Source organism: Anser cygnoides, chromosome 1 (assembly GCF_040182565.1).
Source record: "Anser cygnoides isolate HZ-2024a breed goose chromosome 1, Taihu_goose_T2T_genome, whole genome shotgun sequence".
NCBI lineage: Eukaryota > Metazoa > Chordata > Aves > Anseriformes > Anatidae > Anser > Anser cygnoides.
This window is the reverse complement of record NC_089873.1, coordinates 96,131,828-96,156,085: the sequence shown is the minus strand read 5'-3', so window position 1 is coordinate 96,156,085 and position 24,258 is coordinate 96,131,828. Positions and strand designations below refer to the sequence as shown.

General features: G+C 40.8%; 1 protein-coding gene across 4 annotated transcripts in view; it reads left to right on the top strand.

Annotated features, from left to right (window-relative positions):
• Positions 1 to 24,258, top strand: part of NME7 (NME/NM23 family member 7) — a 97,034-nt gene that overhangs the window by 4,783 nt on the left and 67,993 nt on the right. For all 4 annotated transcript variants that reach the window (XM_048058193.2, XM_066990396.1, XM_048058194.2 and 1 more), the window contains 2 exons: positions 14,811 to 14,918; positions 18,400 to 18,566. In XM_048058193.2, coding sequence (XP_047914150.1) covers positions 14,811 to 14,918; positions 18,400 to 18,566 — 275 coding nt within the window. The remainder of the gene's footprint in view (positions 1 to 14,810; positions 14,919 to 18,399; positions 18,567 to 24,258) is intronic.

Genomic DNA, 24,258 nt, shown 5'->3' with positions numbered 1-24,258 from the left:
CATGAGAAGTATGATAGCATTTCTTTTTGAACGAATGTTTCCTAGTATTGCTAATTTTCTTCTTGGGCAGGTAGACTATGCACGTGGCAGAAGATGTAGCTGATAAAATAACAGAATCTTTGGGCCTGTGCAAGCCAAATGAAAACTGCTAAAAGAATACAGCTTTCAATACAGCTTTCCTGTGAGCTAAATCTGATCGAGCAATGGAAAACATTGTTCCAGGAATTGTTTTGGGTTTGATGCTGCCATCTTTATGGCATTACTTGCTATACAAAATACCACCCTGCATATATAAAGTTGACAGGTTCAGAATGCATGGGATAAATTGCCTCCTACTCTAGCCAACTCTCGGCTGTGGCTTGCAGGAGTTGCCATCTCTCTAACAGTAATTTTAGATGCAGTGATAGCTCTTCTGACTGATGTGTCTGAAGTAGCTGACAGCATGAAAGGCAAAGTGATCTAGTTATCTAATGAATGTATCATTACATAATGATACATTCCATATTAATCTCCCTTTATCACCCAGAATTGTCTCTCAGGATCCTTCAGATTATAGGTACAGTTCCTAATAACTTTGGCACATCTATTCTAATTACATGGGTTTGTTTGTTTTCTTTTATTATTTTATTTTGCCAGAAACCAAAGAAATTCAGGGATTACTCAGTGAGCCACTGTCAGGAGTGAAAAGAAAAGGTGCCAACTGAAAGGAAAGTTTGTAATAAAGAAATAATGCGGTTTGATGATAGAGACGGTGGTTATTTAGAGAATTGTTCCAGGCAGATTTCATGTGGATAAAATTTATGCTGAAGGATGTTGTATCAGAGGTTTTAATTTTGTTGAAAGCACATCTGGACTTGGGTTATTATAAGAACCCAACAGATCTGTGTAGGACATGGACAAGCGCGGGAGGATGGGTGTTACCTTTGGGCAAGAAGCGTCCAAACTTACAATAAAAATCATGGAATTGGCATTTGGGTTGGAAGGGACTTCTCGGGATTATCCAGTCTGGCCCCCTGCTCAAAACAGGCCTAATCAGAGCAGGTGGCGCCGTGCCGTGCCGTGCCCAGGACAAGTCCTGAATGTCTCAAAAGGTGGAGATGCCTCTCCTCCGGGCAGCCTGTTCCAGTGTCTTGGTTAAAAAACAACAACCAGCTGACCAACCAAAAACCCCATAAGCTTAAGAATCCTACTTTGTAACTGGAACTTGCCGTGTTTCAGCTTGTGTCCTTTGCCTGTTTTGCTGTCAGTATGTGTCCTGTGCAGCGTGTCCCCCGCTGGCCCTATGGGCTGTAGTCAGGCCACCCTCGCCCTCCCCTTTCCCCGGCTGGCCAAGCAAGCGGGCACCGGTGTCTCAGCTCCATCTTGCATGTTGTGTTCCCCAGCCCCTGACTTTTCTTCCTCTTTTCAGTCAGTGGTGTCCATTTTGTTTAAGCCGAGGGAATAGGGAGTCTCGGAAGAGTGGTTTGGGCTGTTCAGTTGAGCAGTTTGACTAAGTTGTGAGTAGCGATGAGTAATCACTAAAAGTTCTACCTCATGGATGTGGTTGGACTAATCCTCCAGAACTGTTTTGTGTTCACCTGTGGCCTTACACAGGTGGAAACCGGGTGCACTGGCGCCTAAGCAACCTGCCAAGATCACCGAGTACCCTTTGGTGAGTGGAACCCAGGAGTTTTCTCCCAGTTGACAAAATGGAAAGAAAAAACAACATAAGGATTGATGAGTAAATGTTGAACCTGCTTAGCAAGTATTTGTATGTATCATGAGAATATCCCCTGATAAGGTGAGCACATACAAAAGGTAGACATTCTTTTTTTCTCATGCTAATACCTATAGGTAAATACATTTCCACTATGAGGTAAGCTCTGCGAGGTTGCCCTTTCAAGTTGTCCTGGGGTGAAGAGTTCTGTTACTCCTCCAAAACACGTGGCATTGGCATTTTTTGGAAGCTGGGTATTGAAGAAGGCTGTGTGACCCCGTTTCAGCCACTTTCCTGTATTAAAAGGACTAAAAGAATCTGTGCTTTATAATTTAGTCTTTTTATCTCGTTTTGCCATTTAACTAATTTTGAGGCATAGCGTACTTGGAAGTTGAAATAAGGTGTTCAACCTCCCTTTGAACACTAGATGGTGCTCCGATATTTGCAAAGTGGCTCTTGGCGATGCAGACCCGAGAGCCTTGTTGCATCTATTTGCATGGGATTCTTCATTAATTTTAACCATCTTATTCATTAAAAAAGTCATGCTTCCGCTGCAGAATATGCTAACGTGCTTGGAAAGAGCAGCCACACAACAGAGAGGTATACACATGGGAAGGGGAGGATGTGTGCATGCATACTCAAGGCTGCGTACCTATTCTTCCACATGAATGCCATGCATATTTAGGTATGATCTTTCACTAAACTTAGTACCCCTTCTATTTTTATCTTTTCTCTGTGTTCATACTCCTACTGCAGTGTCTAGGAGTTGCAGTTGTGGAGCAGGACTGCATTATGCCATGTGTTTTCTAGTTACCTGATAGCAATGCTGTCCTTGCCTTGCCTGATGTTCTCTCATATGGCACAGTTTGTAATGACTGAGCTACGGCCTCGAAGCCTGAACATCCCCAGCTCACTGGGGAGAAGGGGTGAGCTGTGGTGTGGATCCTGTCCTTGCAGCTGCTGGACCAGCAGAGGTTGCTGGTGGCAGCTGCAGAGCCTGGGCTGGGCAGGGACAGCAGCCCTGTTCTGGCTGCTTCTGCAGGCCTCTGGTTTCTGCACTGCAACGAAGAGTCTGCAGAAGTGGGAAAGGAGGGTGAACGAAATGAGCTGCCTTTGCCTCGTTTTTCAGAAAAACAAGGTGGGGGGTTGTACCTAAGTAGTCTGGATATTTTATCCATTAAATCTTGCTGTCCTTCTGTGGACGTGCTGATGGTTGTTCCCATTGGAATAATGGACCATGATGATGGTTATTCCCATTTTACAAAAGGATGAAGTGGGAAATACAACCTCCTTTTTCTGAAAGTGCCGAGCATCAAATGCACTAATGCAGGGGATATCTGTCAAGGTGAAACTAAGCAATTTGACCAAGACCTCGTACAGGTTTGTTGTTCTTCAGTCACTGCCTGCATCCAGCGGAGACCTTCACGTCTCTGGAGACTAATGTAGGCTGCTCAAAACTGTGGTGACAAAAGTCCTCTGCTCTGGAAGAGAAGTAATTTTTGTTAGATGGTTAGAGAAATCTTCATAAAATTGACCTGTAAAAGGTTACTAGGAATGGCAGAGTTTAAGAACAGGATTCAAACTACCCACTCTGTTTCCTCTGCCACACAGGTTTTTTCTTTCTGACAGCTTTACTCCTGGGAAGCTGCTGAACAGCTTTTGTCATGAGAACTCCTGTTCACAACTAACTTGTCATTAGTCTGACAGCAGATTAAAGGGTATATGACCACAACATCTGTGCTAGCTGAGATCGGGATTTAGTCCACCTACATTAGAGTTAATATTTGACACAATCTAGGAAAAAATAGTGTGTTAACTTCAGCATTTGGTTAAACAGTAGTGCAGGCAAAGTAGTTGCTTTAAGTGCCCATAGCAGTGAATAAGAAACCTGTCGGCAGGGTTGTTTGTGTACTTTGGGGCATCGTAAATCTTTACTACACCGTTACGTACCCTGACTGTTCAAGGTGGATGCAGCACGTGCGGTCTTTGGAACATTCACTCGAGCTCTGGGGTGTTAATGCTCACTGGTGTCAGCGGGCCGAAGGACACCGGCTCCCTTAGCTGTGATTCCAAGGCAAACAATTGGTTCTTGTTAAGAACGATTTTCAGAACATTGTTATAAGCTGAGATAATTTAAAGATGCTGAAGGCATTAGGATAGCCTGAAGTGCTGTTGAGAGCTTTCGTTCAGGATTTTTAGGTGTTTCCTTTTGAACCTCTGCTTCCAGCTGCTCATAACGATCTGAAACTCGAACCATTCTGCTGGAAATTTTCCAAACAGCTTCTACTGGGAGTTGAAAGTTGAATGGAAGACTTGAATAAGAATTTGTGGAAAACAAGTTGAAATACTTTCTCAGTCCTAATAAATAAGCAGACAAATAATAAACAAACAAAAAAATAGATAAAAATTCAGTGTTCCTCCAAAGAACTTTTGTTTTGAACAGCTTGGAAGTTGAAAGCTGGCGTTTTGACAGAGGAAAGGTGTATAAAAGGAGACTACCTTTGAGTGTGACTATCAATGTTAATGTTTGGATGAGTTTTGAGCCTTTCAAAACTGTTTTTCCTGTAAGTACATTACAAGAAGGATTGTGTAATGGGATGTGCACAGGTAGCTAAGTGTATGTGCAGCCCTGTTGTCCTTTCTCGGGTCACATGCAGACACTAACCTCCTATTTCAAAGTCAGAGACCCAGCATCCAGCAGCTGACCATGGCAGTGTTGGTGATGCCACTACTAATGGATTTTGCAAAGCACCTAAGCTGTATCCTGAAATGTAATTATGCAAGTGCCCCAAGTCTGTGAGATGACTTGTCTAACAGATGCTTTTCTGAGTCAGGGAACAGCTCTGCTTTTGCTATAATCACTGTCACACTCTTCCTGAGTTGGTGGAGGCAGGTAGGAAAATGCTGAGCACTACTGACTACTACTAGAGAAATTATATGGGGCCGTGTAATTAAAGATTACAATAATATAACTTGTGATCTTCACCCTTATAAAGTACATCCTGTAGCATGCATTAAATGGAGAGAGAGTCCCCTCAAAATAAGTGTTAGCTGGTCTTCTAAAGCTGCACTTGTCTTCACAGAGCAGTAGCAGCAGTATGGGGTCCTTCATGTGTTTTAGAGAAATTGTATTCCAACATCATTAGAAAAATAACATGAATCCTATAACTAAGTACTTAATTATAACATGTAATTGAAGAGGGTTGGAGTTAAGAGTTGAGGATATCAGTTCTTGACTCTCTTACATGAGAGACTGGAGGGGGAAAGAATAGGTTACACTAATCACGCCTACATACTACATAGAAAGCCTGCAGTATTTGCATAATCTAGTAAAAGATGATTTCTTCCTTAGCAAATCGGCAGAACAGCCTGATAACGTTGTTGTTGTGAGGTGGGAATGCAGATTTCTAAATCTGGGAAGAAAGTTTTGGGTCTTCAGCCTTCTAGAGCTGTGCTCACCAAGACCCCTGCACATATGGAGTAGATTTATTGAACTGAAATCCCAGTCAAAGGTGATGATTAACTTGGTCAGTGCTACAGAGACAGAAATATCCCCACGTTACTTGGCAGCAGAAGGTCCGGGCAGCAACGACCATATGCCAAGAAGCATGTACATATGCCAAAAGGCATCTGAGAAGCTGGGTACCAGTAGCAGTGGGAGTCAGGTACCTGGATCTGGAGGAGGTAGCACCTGGTTATGGCAGGGGAAGCGTTCTAAATGCAGCAGTGTTTCACCTGTTTAAAAGATTTCCAGAGTTGATTAAGATTTTTGAAATTTTAACCAATCTTAGTTAGTTTCTAATAGTTGTCTAGAAATTCTGTGAAATTTTCAATAGGTAGGATTTGCTTTATACAAGGAGAGGAAAAAAAAAAGAGACTTCCAGAATTCACCGGTGAACTTCTGAATACGAGGTTTAGTTTGAGAATTGTCTATAGTCAAGACATTGCCATGGAAATTGCAGTTGCCAGATGTTTCTCAATTTGCAAGTGATCTTTTTGACTCTCTGAAGAAAAGCCTGCCGAGAAAGTGGTGGGAGGACCAACAGCAGCAAGGGGGCTGTGGAATTGGAGTTATAAAAATTATACCACTGCCTGTGTCAGAAACATCAGAAGATGTTTGTATCAGAAGATACCAATGCCTGTGTCAGAAGAGGAGGAGGAAAATGAGATTTGAGAGACAGAGCTAATTGAGAGCTCCATCTGCACAGTGTTGTGGATTTATGTTTTGCCTGGAAAATATCCTGTATTAAAGGAACTGTGAAAGGTAGAAGATGGGTTGAATAGCACAACATAATAAGTGTGCATTGCTGAGGATTCATTTTGGGTTTTAAGGTGCATTACAATGCTGAAAATGAGAGCACTTTCTGCCACTTAAAATGCTGTTCGTTAAATGCCACCAGTATGTTTGAAGTCTCTTGTTTCTTGCAAAATTGTCACCAACATTTAATGGCTTAGCTGTTTCTGCACTTTTTTTTTTCCTTTCCCTTTTCTTTCGTAAATGGATATTTTTCTTTTAAAGAATTATTGATGATAGGAAATTACTCATAATGTGCAAATGGAATTTTTCATACAGCTCCTTTCAGCCTACTTGCCTCAGAAAAACAAAATTTATGTGATCTCAGTCTGCATGTGTGTATCTGACCACTGTCTTGTGTCCTCCCTTTACTCCCCAGTAAGTTTGAAATTACTGGCAGATTTCAGTCAGAGGGATAATGATGTTCCTCCAGGTTTCACAGTAATGCGAAGGGGGAAGAAACCTTCTAAGGCATCTTTAAAGAAAGACTTCATTGTGAGCTCAACCCTAGTTACACATCAGAGAGTCCAGGTGGGTTTGAGCCTTTATTAAATGCTTGAGCTGAAGAGAAGTTGCAGGTAAAACAGTCGGGGATGGGAAACACGAGTAGAAAGAACCAGGGCTCATTATTTCTTGTGTTTGCTTGTCATTTAGTAAGGACAAGTAGTCCTAAAGAAAGGCAGAGTGTAGTGGTACAGAAGTGTATTTGCCTAGTACTGTTGCCTTCTGAAGTTGTACATACAGCCTTCTTGTTCAATCAAACTGAAGGGCATACAGTGCCTGGAAACTAAGAAGACAGACATGTTTGATGAAGCAGCAAGTGCTTTGCTCTGTGATAAAGTGACACTAGCTATTTTGCTAACCGTTCCTTTGCTCTCTGAAAAGCATCTCGCTGTAGCAGTCCGGTCATAGACTGTATGAAAGGAAGTGATGCTGTTTGTTTTGTATAAACTAGAATTGCTTTACAGCTTTTAGAGTACAAGTATCCCATTTATTTCATAGAATCCCAGGATGGTTTGGGTTGGAAAGGACCTCAAAGCCCACCCAGTTCCAACCCCCTGCCATGGGCAGGGACACCTCCCACCAGACCACGTTGCCCAAAGCCCCATCCAGCCTGGCCTTGAGCACCCCCAGGGATGGGGCATCCACAGCTGCTCTGGGCAGCCTGTGCCAGGGCCTCACTGCCCCCACAGGGAGAGCATTTCTTCCTTATATCTCATCTAAACCTACCATTTTTTAGTTTAAAGCCATTCCCCTTGTGCTATCCCTGCACTCCCTAGAGTCCCTCCCCAGCTTTTCTGCAGGCCCCCATTATGCACTGGAAGGCCGCTACAAGGTCTCCCTGGAGCCTTCTCTTCTCCAGGCTGAACAACCCCAACTCCCTCAGCCTGTCTTCACGGGAGAGGTGCTCCAGCTCTCTGAGCATCCTCATGGCCCTCCTCTGGACTCGCTCCAACAGCTCCATGTCCTTCTTGTGCTGGGGGCCCCAGAGCTGAACGCAGCGCTCCGGGTGGGGTCTCACGAGAGCAGAGCAGAGGGGCAGAATCACCTCCCTCGCCCTGCTGGCCGTGCTGCTTTTGGTGCAGCCCAGGATGTGGTTGGCTTTCTGGGCTGCAGGTGCACACTGCCAGCTCGTGTCGAGTTTCTTATTCACCAGCACCCCCACGTCCTTCTCCTCAGGGCTGCTCCCAACCCATTCTCCACCCAGCCTGTATTTGTGCTTGGAATTGCCCCGGCCCAGATGCAGGTACATTTACTAGTGCCTAGAGTGTGGCAAGGCCTCCCAGAGTAAGGATTTTATTAAAGTTGGAGGAAAGGAGGCACATAAGGTTAAGTTGTCTTGCCTGAGGTTGCACAGGCAGTCCAAGAAGAGCTGGGAGCAGAGGAATCCCGGTCCCATTTTCTAACTTCCATCAACCTTTATTTAGCATCTCAGAAGACTGGTCATGATTTTTTTTCCCCTCTCCTGGATGAAAACTGTTTGCACAAATGGAGTTGGCCAACTCATTAAATATTTTGGCATCTATTAATGTAATTTAGCTTGACATGTCTTGTTTGATGTTTCAACCTCATCATTTTATGTAACATTTTTGTAGAGACTCTAATTGTTTTAAGTGGTTTTGATTTTGCTCTTTCAGCTTCATGGTTTTATCCGCAGGGGACTGTCACATCTGAGATGTCCTTACCCGAAAGAAAAGCACTGCTAGCCCACTGGTTGAGCCCGTCTTTAAAGCTCATTGAAGTGACAGCTTTTGTCTGGTGTTCTGAATACATGAGAACGCGGTGCTACTTGAAAAGCTAGGTGTCCTGTTCCCTGGGGAGATACACCTAAAGGCGTTCAGCTGAAAATAAAGCAAAGCTGTCTGAATGTTAGAATGGGAGAACACTAAAGCTAACAACAGCAAACAGTTTGAAGCAATAGAAGTAGTATTTCTGGGGCTCTTCAGAAAGCAGGTGAGGCTGTGACAGTGCTTCTACCTGTGGCCTGTTGGGGGAGCATGAGTCTGCGAGTGGCTGCTTTGGAGGGAGGCGGAGATGGAGCTGGCTGCAAGCCCCGATTCCAGCTCCTCAGATTAGGATTTTATCGCTGTCTTTCTTTTCAGTTTTGCTGAAGTCCTTTTGTGGTAGAGTTAAATATGAAGTGGTGATTAGTCCAGAAGATTGAATGGTCTGTGAGCTCTGAGGAGCTGTTTCAAATAATTCATAACAGGACTTAGATACCCACTGTTAAGAGATTAATCATACATCTACAACAGTAACTTCTGGATCCAATTCTGAGAATCTGAGGTTTTGGGGAAGGCAGCTAGTCAGGTCCCCCACTTCATCCTGTTGTCTGAAGAGCACGAGGCCAACATCTGTTGAGGGATGGCACCAACACAGACTGCAGTAGCTCTATGTAGGTTCTACAGAAAAAATAGGAAAGATGAGAAAAAAGATACCAGTGGGCTGGCCATTTCAACAAAGTCTAACTTTTGCCAAAGAGAGTGCTCAGCAAACTTGCATACACTTGTAATTTATTTATTTCTAAAAAATGTAAGTACATGTTAGTGTATAAGTAGATTACCTTATATTGGAGTCAGCTTCATATCTTCACCTGAAAAGTTGTAAAATAATTTGTATTTTTGTCCTTTAATACCATCTAATTTTTTATAAAAATATTCTTGCTCTCCCAAAATATTTCAGAGAGTGCCAACAGCCTGGCATAGGAAGCAGCCAGGTTGTTAAATAAAAGTTTCTCCTAAAACTGTTGCCGGAATTCTAGGAAGTTTCAGGACTCTCTTTCCAGAAGGTTGTCTTTCTGTATGAGGAGAAATACTCATTCAGTTTGAGGATTGTTCTTGCCTGCTGGCCCAACCTGTTCCCAGTAATTTTCATACAAATAGCTTGATCGCTAAGATCAGTGTTTGAGCACAGCTTTTCCCTGGGATGGCACAGAGTTTTACAATGTACAGAATCAGGAGATCAAGACTGGTCTTTTTTGGCTTCGATTCAGCTTCTGATGAGGTTTATGCAGTCTTTTTATTGTTTCAGTGGGAGTTGATTCAGGTCCTTTTGATTTGTTTTCCCTCAGATCGGATTTCAGAGCCACTGAGTCACTGGGAAAATCGAAGGAGCAGCAGACATGAAGCTACCCACTTAAAACAGCGACGTTCTTTGTGACTCCTAAACTTATAAATATGTGGGCAATGGGCCGTGAGCCTGTGTCAAAATTTCATGCATGCTGCCGCTCCTGATAGCATATATAAGCCTCCACAGAGGCAGGATTACTAACAGCATGTAAAGGTGCACTTTCCAGATACCTCAGAGCTTTTGTAATTCTAAGAAATATTTTGATAGTTTCATGTGAAACTTCTTGAGTAATAAGCTGAAGGAGTCAGGGTGCATTGCAGGCTGGGAACTGTTTTAAGCACAGGTGGTTGTTCCTAGTCAGCTGGAGATCGTAGAGATTACAGCTAAGAGCATGAATTTGGCAAACAGGTAGAAAAATATTAACTTCAGGCTCACTGATGGGACAGAATTATCTCTATAATGAAAAAGAATAAAGTCATATGAAAGGCAAGATCCTAGTAAAAATTTGTTGCCTGTATGTTAACACGGGGAATCATCTCAACTGCCCTTCTCTTAGACTATGATGAGCCAGAAATTGCACGTGACCAGTAGAAACAAATTGCTTAAAACCCTGATTTCCTGTTTACTCCATTGTAAGAGATGGATTTCATCTCTAGGATGAAATTTCTAGTCAAAACTAGAGGGAGAGGACAAAGATACTCATCCCGGAACAGTAAGAGTGTGTCAGTCAGGAAGCACCTTGAAGCTGGGATAACTGTATGTTACCAGTTGCATGTTCTGCTTAGCTCAGACCAGAGGGATAAAATTGTTCTTCCACCTTCCCATGGAACTACTTTACTCCCTGAGCTGCTGTTCTACCCCTCTGTTGTTTCTCATGAAAGCTTTGGAGGATCTGCTTTTGTTTTACTGCAGAACAGAAGCCCTTTGGAAATCTGAGAGCTTTCCAGGACAAGAGATCGTTTCCTGCCCAGCTTACCAAGCGTTCTGCTTTCCGGTTATGAGCTTCCTTGGCAGCCACGTTCCAGACAAACTGTTTCTCCCTGCTGCAGAGTTTTTCATGAGCACAGTTCTGTCAGAAATGCTTTGATTTAGCTTCCAGAACTTAGCCCCATGCTAGCAAAGAGTGCCTGCTACTCCCGTCACTTTCAGAACTAAGTACAATATTTGATTTTTTTTTTTTATTCAGCTGTACTTCAATAAATGTTTCTCATGTGCACAGAGCCATAGAATACATACTCCTACTGCATATTCACACATAGAAGTATAAACAAAAAGCCTAAGCTAGCAAAACCTACACATATATCCAAATGTTTTTCCCTGCAGCTTGTGAAAGAAGGAATAAAGAGAAAGATTATTCTTTTTGTCTTCGCAGTAGGTGAACTGAGATCACTGATTTCAGTGGCCCTGGATTTTACCGTAGAAAGGGCTGCAAAAACTGAACTAAAGACAGCAACTCTGAAACGATCAGTATGTGAATATAAAGCAGACAGTCACTGCTGGGTTTTCTAATGCTGGTAATTTTTCCACTGATGTGAAAGCGTAAGGAAAAATATTTCTGTCTCAGTAGGTATTGCTTGGTTAATAGTGTGGTCGTGATCGAAGAGGCTGTGTGTAATTGTGATGAGGGTGCAGATACAGAAAGGAATGGAAACTAATGTTTTAAAGGGAGAATTTTTTGAGTTATAAGGTATTCATAGTTTGACTTGATTTGTTACTATTTGAGCTGTTCACGGTGACACGATTTCACTGGTCCCTAACGGTGTCAGCCATTTCCCCTCTTCGGTTGAGGGCTGTGAAGGATGTGGTGTTGGTCCAGAGCGGGGTGGTGCACTGAGCACGACGCCACCTGGCAGATCCCGGCTGGTCTCTGATCACCCCGTTCTGGACATGTGTTTTCTCTGTGAGTTGCCTTTCTTAGGAGGAGGAGAAGAAGGCAAGGAGCAGCCACAGCATGTTTCCCATAGTACCTTCCCCTCATTGAGACTCCCTTCCACGTGGCAGCCTGGGACACGCTCGTGGAAGAGTGTGTAGGAAAGTTGTCTGCCGAAGCAGTTATGGTGATTGTGCACTTTAATGGAAGATGAAAGTAAATATTTGTAAAAGATAATTTCAGGGTTGTGAAAGCTTTATATTCTATTGCAGTCCTTACTGTATGTGATGGGAAGTGGACAGATGTTTGTGTTTGGTATTTGTCTTTGCATTAAGTAACTAAACAAAAGTCTCACTTCTCATTTAAAAAGATTTATTAAGAGCTTAGTATGTAGTCAATTTTTAAAACATATGATTTGAAATCGGTTGATGTTTTTGATGAGTTGGAGTGTCAGTTTTACAGTGATGCCTGGGAAAGGCTCATCTGAATATGTTTGCATTATTCCATTTTGTGATTGCATTCTGGATTGCATTCTGTCAGTTCTAAGGCTATCTGTATGAATCTGCAATAGTAAAATTGCAGTCCTCTTGTGTTTTACATTGTACTTGCTTGGCAGAGTCCGCAGGTTGCTTTTAATATTGAATTTCTTCACATTGAGGTATGGAACAATCTACCTGATCACAAATGTAATCTGTTTCCAGTTATTTTTCTAATGTTTTCCTTAAGCTTGTAAGCTTTCTTCTGATACTGTTCTCTGCATTTAAAAATGACTTATTGTGGTATTTTTATGTCTATAAAGCAGAGAAAATTCTAGTTATGGCCCAGCTTTACAGATTTAATTTTGATCATTTTAGAAAACTGTTAGCTCTGTGTGTTTTCCAGGTATAAAATAATAACCAGTTCCAATTTTCCTGCTAACTGATTCCATTACTGGGCATTTGGGGGTTAGCTCAGCAGTGCTTTCCAAGCCTAAGTAGCCTTTATTACCTTGGGTTTGCTTGCCATCCTGAAAGAAGATAATACAGAGTGGTCATTTTGGCCATTCAGCTAAATAAAAAGCAGTGGCCAGCAGAGCGTGCTAAATAGCAAATGTGAATAGCTCAGACATTGAGTAAGATCTCAGAAAATGAATTTTGAATGCATCTTAAAACCAAGGATATGTTAAAAGAAAAAAAAAAAAAAGCAGGCCAATTCCTCAACAGACAAGACACAATGCAGTTCTTCACTGTAAATGCGAAGATACTGGTGACTAAATGAAAAATCTAAAGGCGTTTCCTTTGCTTGTTCATGTAAACGTGTTACTTGCCTGAGACAAGTAAATATTTGGATGTTTCCGAAGTTTTACATAAATGAAAATTAGTAGATTCTCTGTCAACTGCTACCTAGCAAACATGTTTGAAAGTGATGCTATAATATAAAATTGGTAATGTAAATACAATTGTATCTGTCTTGGTGTTATGAGGAGTGCATCTTCATTTATTTCATATGTCACTAATCCTCGTCTGGAGGTAGTACTTGAGAAACAAGGACATCATTTCTTTTCAGACAACCTCTGTGTAGACAGCTGCTTCAAAGTGGTTCTGTGTAACATGCATCCTTGATCAGATGGTGGTCAAATACATCAGTCAAATGCTTTGTCTCATCTTCCAGCAGTAGGAGTGTATTTAAGATCAAGGGCAAAATTTGTCATTTATTATAATCTGTCAGCCCTCCTTGTTGTTCATTGCCAGTGACATGCCTATATGGAAAAACTAAGGTGTGAGTTTTCACGTAGGAAGGTGTTTGTTCTGGCTTACGTATGTCTGGAACGACAGTGGTAGCAGTGAAGACATGAGCATGACTAGCGTATATAAGGGCCTGAAACTAGGCTAAGTCCTCAGGGAGTTTTTGTGCAGGATGCTGCACCTAAACCATATGTTTAAATAATGTCAAAGGCTGTAGTGTGTAGTGTAGAGATAAGACTGTGCTGCTCCCACTGTGCAAGTCTCCCTGTGTTACAATCATGTCTTTATTTTGCAGTGGAGGGCACCTAAAGGGCTGACAGTAGGGTGGGGAACTTGCCTCAACGCCTTTAACTGACCAGGCATATGTATTCGTCGCACTGTGAAATTCTGAAATTGTTCTTTTTTATCTCATTCTTACCCATCGGTGCTTCTGTTAAGTCTTTAACCTGCAAAAGCTCTTATGTCAGTTTTAAGCTGAAGATGTTGAAAGAAAAGCTGCACTGACAACAAAAGGAAGATCACGGATTTGTTTGGCTTAATGTCTGTAGGCTTCCACTCACCACAAAAGTGATTACGATTCTTTACCTTCTGATGTTCCGGAGCAGTCATTGAAGCCCGTGGGAACTCCTTCTGTCTGGTTGCTTAGTGGGCTGTCTTTGAAACAACTGAAATACTGCTGTTTTCTAATATCTGAAGGACAAAAAAAGCCTACTTGGCTGCAACTTCAACTCCCAGTTGTACCTAAATGTTTAAAATAAGAGAGTACAGGTACTTCTAAAGAGTGGAAGCCTGTGATGAGACCACGCTTGCCCTCAGGAGTAGCAATCAGATTTAGCAAGGCTATGGAAAATAAAAACGTAGAGCTCCATCTAGCAGCTATCAAATAACTGGTATTGTAGGACCAACAGCTACCAAACACACACCACTAAGAGGTGCTGGAGCTGCACGTCCACATGCACTGCATCGCCTTTGTGCTTGCTTCCCTGAAGGATGAGTGGAGACAAGCTAAGCATGTATCTACAGTTTCATAATTATTGCAGTCTACCTTTCAAGTCACACTCCGTAATGGCAGAAAATGAGGTGTAAATGAGATCAGGTTGCTCGTGCTTTATGTAAATTTCAGGCAGTTAAGTAGTGAATTGAACTAATGTCCTTTGCTCAAATATGTTTATCTCAGCATTAACAGAAGTTCAGATATCACTGGTCAGGAAGAAGAAAGTGTTTTGCTGTAACTCGTGTGGGAAACGTTAAAATTCAGTATTTTCATTGTGAGCAAACACCCTTTTTTAACATACCAAAGTAAGTCAGATACCTGGCTCAATTTTGCAAAATTAAGAAGTCTAACAAGAACTGCTACAATAATTCAGATTTAATGGGTGATGAAATCAGAATAAGATTTGAGATTGCCTGGAAAAGTGCCATATTGTTTTTATCATACTTAAAAGATGAGAGCTGACAAGTGAAAAGATGTCACCAGCTGTGTTAAGCAGATGAAGATGTGCAGGCTGTGCATTTACTAATGATTTTTTTGACTTTTCTGATAGCAAGGAAGTTTATTATTTATTATTATTATTACTACTACTATTACTGTTATTACTATTTGTATATTTAAAAACATGTATGGTTGCTCTGATAGCCCTTCCTTTTTTGTTTCAGAGTCAAGATGATAGATATGCTTTCACTGCTGAATGGTATGACCCAAATGCTTCACTCTTTCGGCGTTATGAGCTTCTCTATTATCCAAAGGATGGATCAGTTGAAATGGTAAGAATAAAAGAAAAAATCCTGTTATTATAAGTACAACATCCAGTTAAACAGTTTGAAAAATGGAAGGCCACTATCTGTGCCAATTAATTTTCCAGGTAATGAAAATGTAATTTAAGATGTACCTTGCTTTGTTTCTAAAACTAAACAAAAAGCAAAAATACTAGGTCACAGTGGAGCATGTGGAAAAGCTTCCATGTTAATGATTTTTATCTTAAATCTTATTTTGGCATGGAGAGATTCATTTTCACAAATCTGTTTTCATTCAATCTCTACTTGGGTTTTAGTATTGGAACTGATCAGTGCTAACCTACTGCATGAGAAACACAAATTGAAGCTAATTCCAAGCAGGGAAATAAGCTTCAACTGAAATTCCAGAAGTCTCTTAAGAGTAAAGTGTAAAAAAAAAAAAAAAATTATCAAAGTAGAGGAAATGGTAAACTACTCTTAATTTGGTTTTAAAGCAAGGAAGGATGTTTCAGACAGTGGGATCCAAATTTTTCCATCAGTGGTGCTTTTTGACTTATGGTTCATACAACTACTCCCCTCTGTTTATTAATAGGTTAAAACAAGCATGTTGCAGAAGCAGGCACATATATAGAAATGAAGTATGGATAGTACAGATAATCCTAGTGAAACAGCCAATTCTTTGTGCTCCCCTTTAGGAATGGGTGAATGGTTTTGACTAGTCTTTTCTAATTTTTAATGGAGAACTGAAGGTCTGGGAGTAGACTAGGTTTGGATATTCACACTTCTTAATTTCATTATGAAATTTTAGTTTTCCTGCTGTAAGTATCAAATGCAGAGATCAGAAATAAGAAAACTAGCAAAATGTGCCTTTTCTTACCCAAACAATTGCTTACTGAAACCATGGTACCCATCAGTGTGAGGGGATGCACTTTGCACTTTTTACTGATAGTCTCTTTAAACAAACTCTACCATGATGTTGTCCCTTTTAAGTTAGTTATTTGTATGATGTCTGTGTGCACAGCTGTCAAAATGTGAGGATTTTTTTTTTCCAGAGACAGTTTAGCTAATCAGTCAGGAGCCGTAATAATCTTCCTACACAACCATGTGTAGGCTGACAAAATTGTTGTTCATTTCACCTAGATGTCTCAAAACCAAGAGCTTTCAAGGTGTTCTTGAGCTGTCTTAACACTTTCTGCATCAAACATTTATGACTTGGTAGACTAGCATTTTGCTGCTGTGCTCCCATTTTAAGATAGTGCTGTGTGTTCACAGTCATGAGTCTACACGGACTGTGTATGATCAAGACAACCATTAAAAAAGCAAAAATGCTTGTAACACCTCTATAGAAAGGATTTCTTAAAATCAGTTTTGGGGTGAGTTTGTGGACAGTGAATAAATTTAGGATTGCCTTCTGGATCTTTTTTTTTTCAGTTTCTCTGAAAATCGGTGATTCTTTCTTCATTACTGCCAAATTCTTCTGCATCTTTTGGTGTCTTCCCAAGAGATGATGGCTGCCCACCCTTACCTCTAACATGCTTTAGGAGAAGGGAGGTAATGGATGTGAGCCTGCTTCTCCCTGCTTAAGGGAGAGATTGATAGAGAGATCACCTTTCCTACTGTTGCAGTGATAGCTCTCCTTTATCACACACCCCAGCTGAGGGTGGAATGGAGCAGTTGAAGGCTTATGTTATGTGAAATCGTCAGCTTTTCTTTTTTAGTCCTTCATATCTTGGTTATTACTGGGAAGGAAAATTGCAGAGGGAATAATGTGACAAGTTTCCAGCTTGCCTTGCAGCCATTAGAAAACAGCGCAGGTTTTTGTCCAAGAACAGCAAGCAACTGTTGTGATCAGACTGGATGCCTTGACAGAGATGTGCCCAACTGTCCAAGTTTTCTGTAGCTAATAACTCTCACAGGAAATTCCTACAGCCTGAACAACTTTTCTTTCTACAGAGTATTTTCTAAAAAGAGAGAAGTCTTTAAAAAGAACATGTGCTTAGCAGAGAACTACTTTATTTTGGATAATTAACCTGCACATGTACATGAGAGAAGGGGGAAAAAGCAATCAAATTTGTCTTACATCTGTTCTGTTGCAGTTTATCATTTGCATTATAAAAAGGTATTTTAAACAGATCCAAAATTCCATTCTAAAGAATTCTTTAACGCAGATAGATATCTCTCTTGTTTCTTTTCCCCTCTTCATCTTCTGCTTGAGAAGGGAGAAAAAGCTGGGGAGATTGGCTTTCTAGCAACTGTTAGTGAAATAGCCAAGGAAATGTTCAGATTTTTAGTCAAGATGCTGAAGAATTTTAATGTTCAATTCAGTTAATAGGATCCCTGGCCAAGTACAGGAAAAAACAAGTAGCTGAATTCAAGTGATTTTTTTTTTCAGTATGTTATTGTTTCATTTACCCCTATGCTTGTAACTGAAGGACACGTAGTAGGATTGGAGAGGGCTGAAGATATTTCAGCAGGGAAGGATTCTTCCTTGTAATTCTGCCTCAGCAGAAGGAAGCATCCAAATAATTTATATTCTCTGATCTCCAAAGTTTTAGCTGTTCTGGAAAAGCTCACAATTCATCAAGCTCAAGCCTAAAACAGGAGATTAATTCAAACATTTCAGAACATGGAGTATGTAATTTTACTGATTTATTTTTTTCTCCAAGGCTTGCAGGAATGGAGTTTTCTTGTAATGCTCTTCTAGTTTGTATACCATTGCAATGGAGGACAGTACACATAAATGAAAACAGAAAAGGAGAAGTTTAGCCTGAAGAGGACAAAAATTTTCTTTTCATAGGATTCCATTTCTCCAAGAAACTGAAGGGATCTGTAATATTTACTTGGAGCGGAGAAGAGTGTGTTCATCAGGTTCTCTTTTGTGCTTTGCCAGCCCACCCAGAAAACTGCACATTACCGTCTTGCTACTTGCTGAGAAAGATGATACAAAGCTGAATTGTCTTGACAGGCATTTGAGCTTGCAGCTCTAGGCAGTGAGAACTTCTCAACCTAGTGCTGCAGCCATCCATCCATCCCTAATTCAGAGTCTTATGCAGTCAAATAAAGCGTAGTATCACTGGAACAATGCCCTGAAGAGGAGACTTGCCACAGACAGTGTGCATCATGGTCATTTACTGGTGTGAGCCGTTGGCCTGTGAAACGGCACAGATCTGCTAGGGGGAAATTCTCAGTGAGACTGGGCAGAGATATCCATAGGCACGTGAACCATTTATCACAGTTTGAATTAGCACAAGCAAATGGTAAAATAAAAAATGCAAAGACAGCTGTCACCCTGAGACTGTTTAAATGGAACAAATTTTTAATCGGGTTTTAATCTTCTAGGCATTCACAGTACGCATGCAAGTTCACATGGTTAGGAATTAAATCAATTTAGTGATCAGATTCAATCTCACCGTACCATGGAAATTTCTGAAAGTAGAGTAAAAATTATGTTGAGTTTGCCTACAGCTTAGATCTCTTGCTATGATAAATCTTAATCTTCTTTTCTCTGCAGTATGATGTGAAGAACCATCGCACCTTTCTGAAGCGCACCAAGTATGAGAGCTTACACCTCGAGGATTTATTTGTGGGCAATAAAATTACAGTTTTTTCTCGTCATCTTTCCTTGGTGGATTATGGAGATCAATATACAGCACGCAAGCTGGGGAGCCGCAAAGAGAGGTACGAAAACATGGGTTTTGAAATCTTCCTTTGTAGCTGGGGATTCAGAGTAGTTGTTCTTTGCTGGAAGTGATATAAGATTTCTTTATTGTGGCGAGAAGATGAATTACTCGCAGGTTTGCATGCAGTTTGAAGTGATCTGGCATACTGATGGCTGGAGGGAAGCAAAGTGTTCCCTGCTTGTAGGCAAACCCATGATTGTCCCTCCCACGTGATAAATCTTCAAGGCCAGCTTATCCATGGTGTCAAGTGCTGCCTTCTCCAGGTCTCTCAAAAGAGAAGAGGCTGAGGAGGAAAACACGGGCTCCAGTTCAGCTTTGTTACTCCCCTCAGGGCAGGCAGCAACAGTATTGTGATTTGCGGATTCTCTTGGGGCAGTATTGGTGTGGTAACCATGATGCGTGCTGCGCTTGGAAGTCCTGAATCTTGCAAAACTATCACCCGTCTCTGGAGTCTGTGCACAAACCTAGCACCTTACCAAACAGATCTGCTCTGTGTTAATGTATAACATTTTTCAGTAATAACTGAAAACAGTAAGAACAGGAGTGAGAGAGTCCCATTCCCATTCTCCATTGCTTTTCCCACCATGGATGTGTTTTGTTTGTTGTTGTGTTGTTTTTTTGTTCTTTTTTTTTTTTTCCTGAGAATGTTTTCAGCATTTCCTGAAATGCGTCATGAGGATGGGAAGAGTAGAGTGGGAATGTCAATAAAATCTTCAGGCTTGTTTGTTAAGACAAATTTCATTTATAATGGGTAAAGGTAAGACTCATTGTCTCTTTTCGTTTGAAAGACTTGCTTTGGGAAGGACATTAAAAGCCCATCCAAGAATAAAAATATCATGAGAGACTTAATAAAATAACAACAAGATTACTTTACAAGGAATTTAAATCTGATTTGATTGCACTGCAGGTAATTTCTGAATTTGCAAATTAGAATTTTTTTATAATTTATATATTTTGCTCCAGCTTTTTTTTGAAAAGAGTACAGGATATTTTCTTAGGTACGATGTTCCAGGGAGCCCTATTCAGCTAGTTGCTTGTTTCCTCCAACTATGTGGGCTTATTTTGAGCTCTTTTTGAAGAGGTGTAAATAACTGGGCACGCAGGAAGAGCTGCAAGTTTTAACACTCTTCTTAGTCTTAACCTCACAACAACATTGCCTTGGGAATGACTGCCATAATAAGTTTCCAGAGGGAGTTTTTCAGGTACTTTTTCTTCAACCTGGAGTTGGGAGTCGTGGAAGGGTAGCAAAGCAGGTAGAGAATAGCAAAGGAGGGCTTCTGTATGTGTTACTGCTCACAGTGTGCCTCATTGGAGCCTTGGGTAGATTGCATCTGTGTTGTTTATGGTTTTTATATCAATGTAACTTTTTATAGCTGCGTACTTTCTGCTCTGCCTAAACTAGCATAAGCCGTGGTGCTGATGCAGTTATACCAAGAAAAGGTAGCTTGTGATAAAATGGCATGTTCTTCTCATCAGGGAAGCTATATGTGTATACAGCAATGCTGCATAGTCAGCAACACCAGAGTTGTGTCAGTGAGGTGGTCCTGGGAGAGTGGGTGAGGTTTTATACTGCTCTACAAAAGGAAGGAGGGAATTTATGACATGTCAGCTGTTTGGAAAACATTTTAGGAATGTCGACTGAAAGATAACATAGATATGCAAGTGGTGTTACATATTCAGAATGGCCTAGGGGAACACAGTGAAAGGCGTTTTAAACAGGCAAGGGATCCTCAAAATCTGCTTTCTTCACAGAAGCTAGCTTTCACTGGGTAAACAGGGTCATAGTGAAGGAGCCCTTGGGCAAAATGGTTGCATATGGGGTGTTTGTCTTTTTGGCCTGGCCCTAGCAGCCTTTACAGCAGCTATTAGAGCTATTAGTTAAATAGATACAGTAAGGTTAATGCAGTACATAATAATTCCTAAAGATAATTTGTAGTTGGAATTCTACTAATAATTTTGTGGATGTCGTATGAGGAGAAACATTCCCCTGTCTTTTCTTGCCTCTGTGCTGTACAAGACTACCTGTACTTTATTTCGACTTTGGAGGTACAGTCTTTGGTCACTGAATATGCATGGAGGCAGGGTCAGAAAAGGCCTATAAGGAAGACTGAGAAATATACATTTAAAAAAAAAAAAAAAGATGATTGTTGAATTAGGGGCCTTCTTTTTTGTCAGAAAAGCAAGCAAATGTGACTCTAGGTACGTGAGGCACAAAACAGATGTATTAAGAGACCAGTTATTACACAGGCCCTTTCTTGATTTATGCTAATGACAATTCAATGACAGTTCAATGACAATTCAATGTAGTTTCAAATCATTACACTTATTTTTCTTCTGTCTTGGGTCAATTTTTAAAAACAGCCATATTTGATTGTTTTTGTTCCCACTCCCATCCCAGTGCACTGTAAGGAAAGGATCACAAACCATGTAAGTAAGCACATGCTTACTTAGAATGTACTGTATAAGGAAACACTGGTGTAAAAAGTGATTTCTGTTTCTGTGGTCCTCCGGTTGTGATCCCAGGTGGTTGTAACCTGAAGTAAAAATTTGTCTGACTAGTGTGTCCTTTCTAAGCAGACTATACTCAGAGTCAGTTAATACCTGCGTTTTTGAAAATTGTATGAGAAAGCTTGTGTCTCAACCAAAATACTCAAATTCTTTTATGATCGGATATGCTATTAATATGCTTCCAGTTATTGACATAATTAGTGGTTCATCCCCTACAAGACATAAGCTACTGTACGTGTAACAGTCCTATGATGAGGAATAAGTAGATCTCACAAGCATAGCCACATCATGGGTTGTGCACCATTCCTTTGATCAGTTCCCATCTTCTGTTTTTTCAGTACTCCCTGGAGTACTGTCATAAAGTCCTTCTGAAAATGTAAGTAAACATGCTTAATTCTTTCTCCTTTGTTCCTAGGCATAAAACTGTTTCATAAAGTACTTTGCAGACTGCATCACGTCAAACCACAAAAACATATTGCTAATTAAAACTAAAAATAGGGCACATGAATCAAAATTCAATTTCAGAAACAGTCTTCAGCATCTTGAATTATGCTTTTTCTTACCCCGTGTGTCTCTGAAAAGCTCATACTGAAATGTTACAGCTTATACACCAATGCTAGAGAAAAGATAATATAAGAGTTGCTCAGTGCAGTATTTATTAGTCTTCTAGGGAAATTACTTGATAATGTAATGCTTCATTACATATTGCAAGGAATTACAATTTTACTGGAAAGCTTGAAATTAGAAAAGTAAGGGTCAGTTTATTTCTAGTATTAGCAGTCTGTGCTGAACAGCCTGTGTAATAACATAGATTTAAAAAAAGTTCCTCAAGGAAATGCAAAGTGCACTGGAGATCTTATTCCAGTGATTTGATCCTTGGTGTTCATGGTAAACGAGAAAGTTGAGAGCCTCTTATGGCAGGGTGCATGTCATGCCTTGTGTGACTGTGTGCACACATCAGTCTAGCACGCAACTGCTCCCCCTCATGTGCCTTGGTTCACATGGCACATCCTGTCATATGATAAATAGTGTCGCAAAATGAAGTGGAGCTGTGATATCCTTGGGAAAGGTGTTGAGCGGTCTGTGGGCCATATGAATTATGCTGGTACACTTTCCTGTGCAGTGGCCAGAGGTCAGCCTTTCCTGGTCTGAAGACAAGGCTAAACCAGTTTTGGTTGACGCTGTGATGGACTGAAACATAGGGTCAGCTGACTACTCTAATGCAATTTCTGGTAACTGCCTGCACCCTTAGTCCACAAGCCTTTTGGGTTATTTTTCCCAACAGATCTGGGCCTTATGCTGATCTGTGTAAATTAGTTTTCCGATGCTTGAGGAAATCTGTGTTGGTTTCTGAGCCGTGGAGGTCATCTATGCCTCCCCCTTGCTTTCAGATGAAACGTTACATGCATTCAAATTTCCCTCTTTCCATTTCTTGCCCTGACATCTCCCTTCCTTTACATTTGCTGTAGAATAGATAGTCTGTCTATTCCCAAAGCATCTGACAATCTCGTGTCACTTGAGGTTCAAAGTAAATGTAGTGAAAGTTCATCCGTCTCCTGTAGCCTCAGCATATTTGCTCTCACTAGAATATGTTGCTGCAAACCTTAAGGTTTCTGTGCTATGCTGGTAAATAAAATGAGAAATTTACAGTTATTTACCTTTCATTTATGGAAGTACTGCAATAAAAAATCTATCTTGGGTAGCCTTCGTTATTGGAAACAGTGTAAAAGATGGAAAGAGCTCTTCAGGATTGTTGGAGACGTGGAGTCTCAGAGATACGGGGCTGAATAAATCATCTGTTGATTTGTAAGCTGAGCACATTTGAAGCTGACTCACCACAAGATGAATGCAAATAGAAAATGCCATTTTACAGACCTTCTTTTTGTGCGTGTTATTTTTGATTAATAATATGTTTAGTGCTTATGGTGTACTTGGTCCAATGCAAAGCACGCTAATAAAACAGTCCTAGCCTTGGGGATGTACAGTATAAAAAGATAATTATTGAGAAGACAGGATGTACTTGGAAACAAAGATGTGGGGGAGAGCGTAGAGATTTTAGGATTGGTCTCCCTTAGAATATAGCTGTCAGTCAGTAAAAGAGATGTAATACCTCCTTTCCTAACCTTTTATTGTGTCTGTTAACAGTGTCAGCCATTTGACATTCCAACTGTATAATATCATGAAGTGTACGTACTGTTCTACTGTACTAAGCACAATTTGATCCTCTTCTCACTGGGACCTCCAAATGTTTAAAAAGTAATAATAAAACAATCATTTCACTTTGAGTTTTATGGAAGAGGCACATGTTTAAGTAATATTTTTAGAGAGAGAAGTTTAACAGCTTTTTATGTATGTAATGATTTACATAGGGAGCTGAGCAAGGTTAAGGAGAGAGAAGGAAACAGATGAGTTGTGTTCTAACTCAGAGCAGGGAGTGGGGAGCACAGAGAAACTATCTACCCTTACAGCAGGAGAGAGATGTGCTTCAGAAATTTGATAAATATATCATACTTCCTTCTGACTGAATATTCCTCATACCTTTTGTGCACCAGGAAACAGTTCTTTTCTATCTGTTGTTAAAGACCCAGTTGTGAGACTGTGAAGTTACCAACTTTAGTTGTTTCCTTGGATCCTTGCAACTGAAATCCCTGAATAAAATCTCTCAGACAAATTGCACTTAAAAAGCAATTTAGGTGTTAAATTATGTGGATTCTGTGGGAAGAACGTCAAAAAACAGACAAGTTTTCAGCATGCAAGGAATTCCTCAAGTCTGAAAGAGAAGTAGCAAACTTCAAGTGTTGATTGTGAAACAGTTGCTCCGAGTTCGGGGTAGGAAAGGTAGCTGTTACTGTGGAATAGAGGTACACACCACTTCAAGAAGTGGCCAGATTATTTGCTCTCAGAGTGAGGGGAGAAGCCAGCGAATAGTGATCACTGGTGGAACACTGTGGGCTGACTTGGCTTAGGAAGCCGCGGAAATTGTAATGTGCAAAGCTCATTCTTATCAGAATAATGTCCTGCATAGGCATTCAAGAACAGCGTGGAAATTGATGAGACACTGGGGCTGGGATGCTTAACTGTGGCAGAATTTCTCTCTTTGATGTGATGTTTTTCTGTCTGAATATAAACTCGACATGCACACTAAAAGCTTTAAGGAAAGAAGTGTTGGCAGTCTCTCTTCT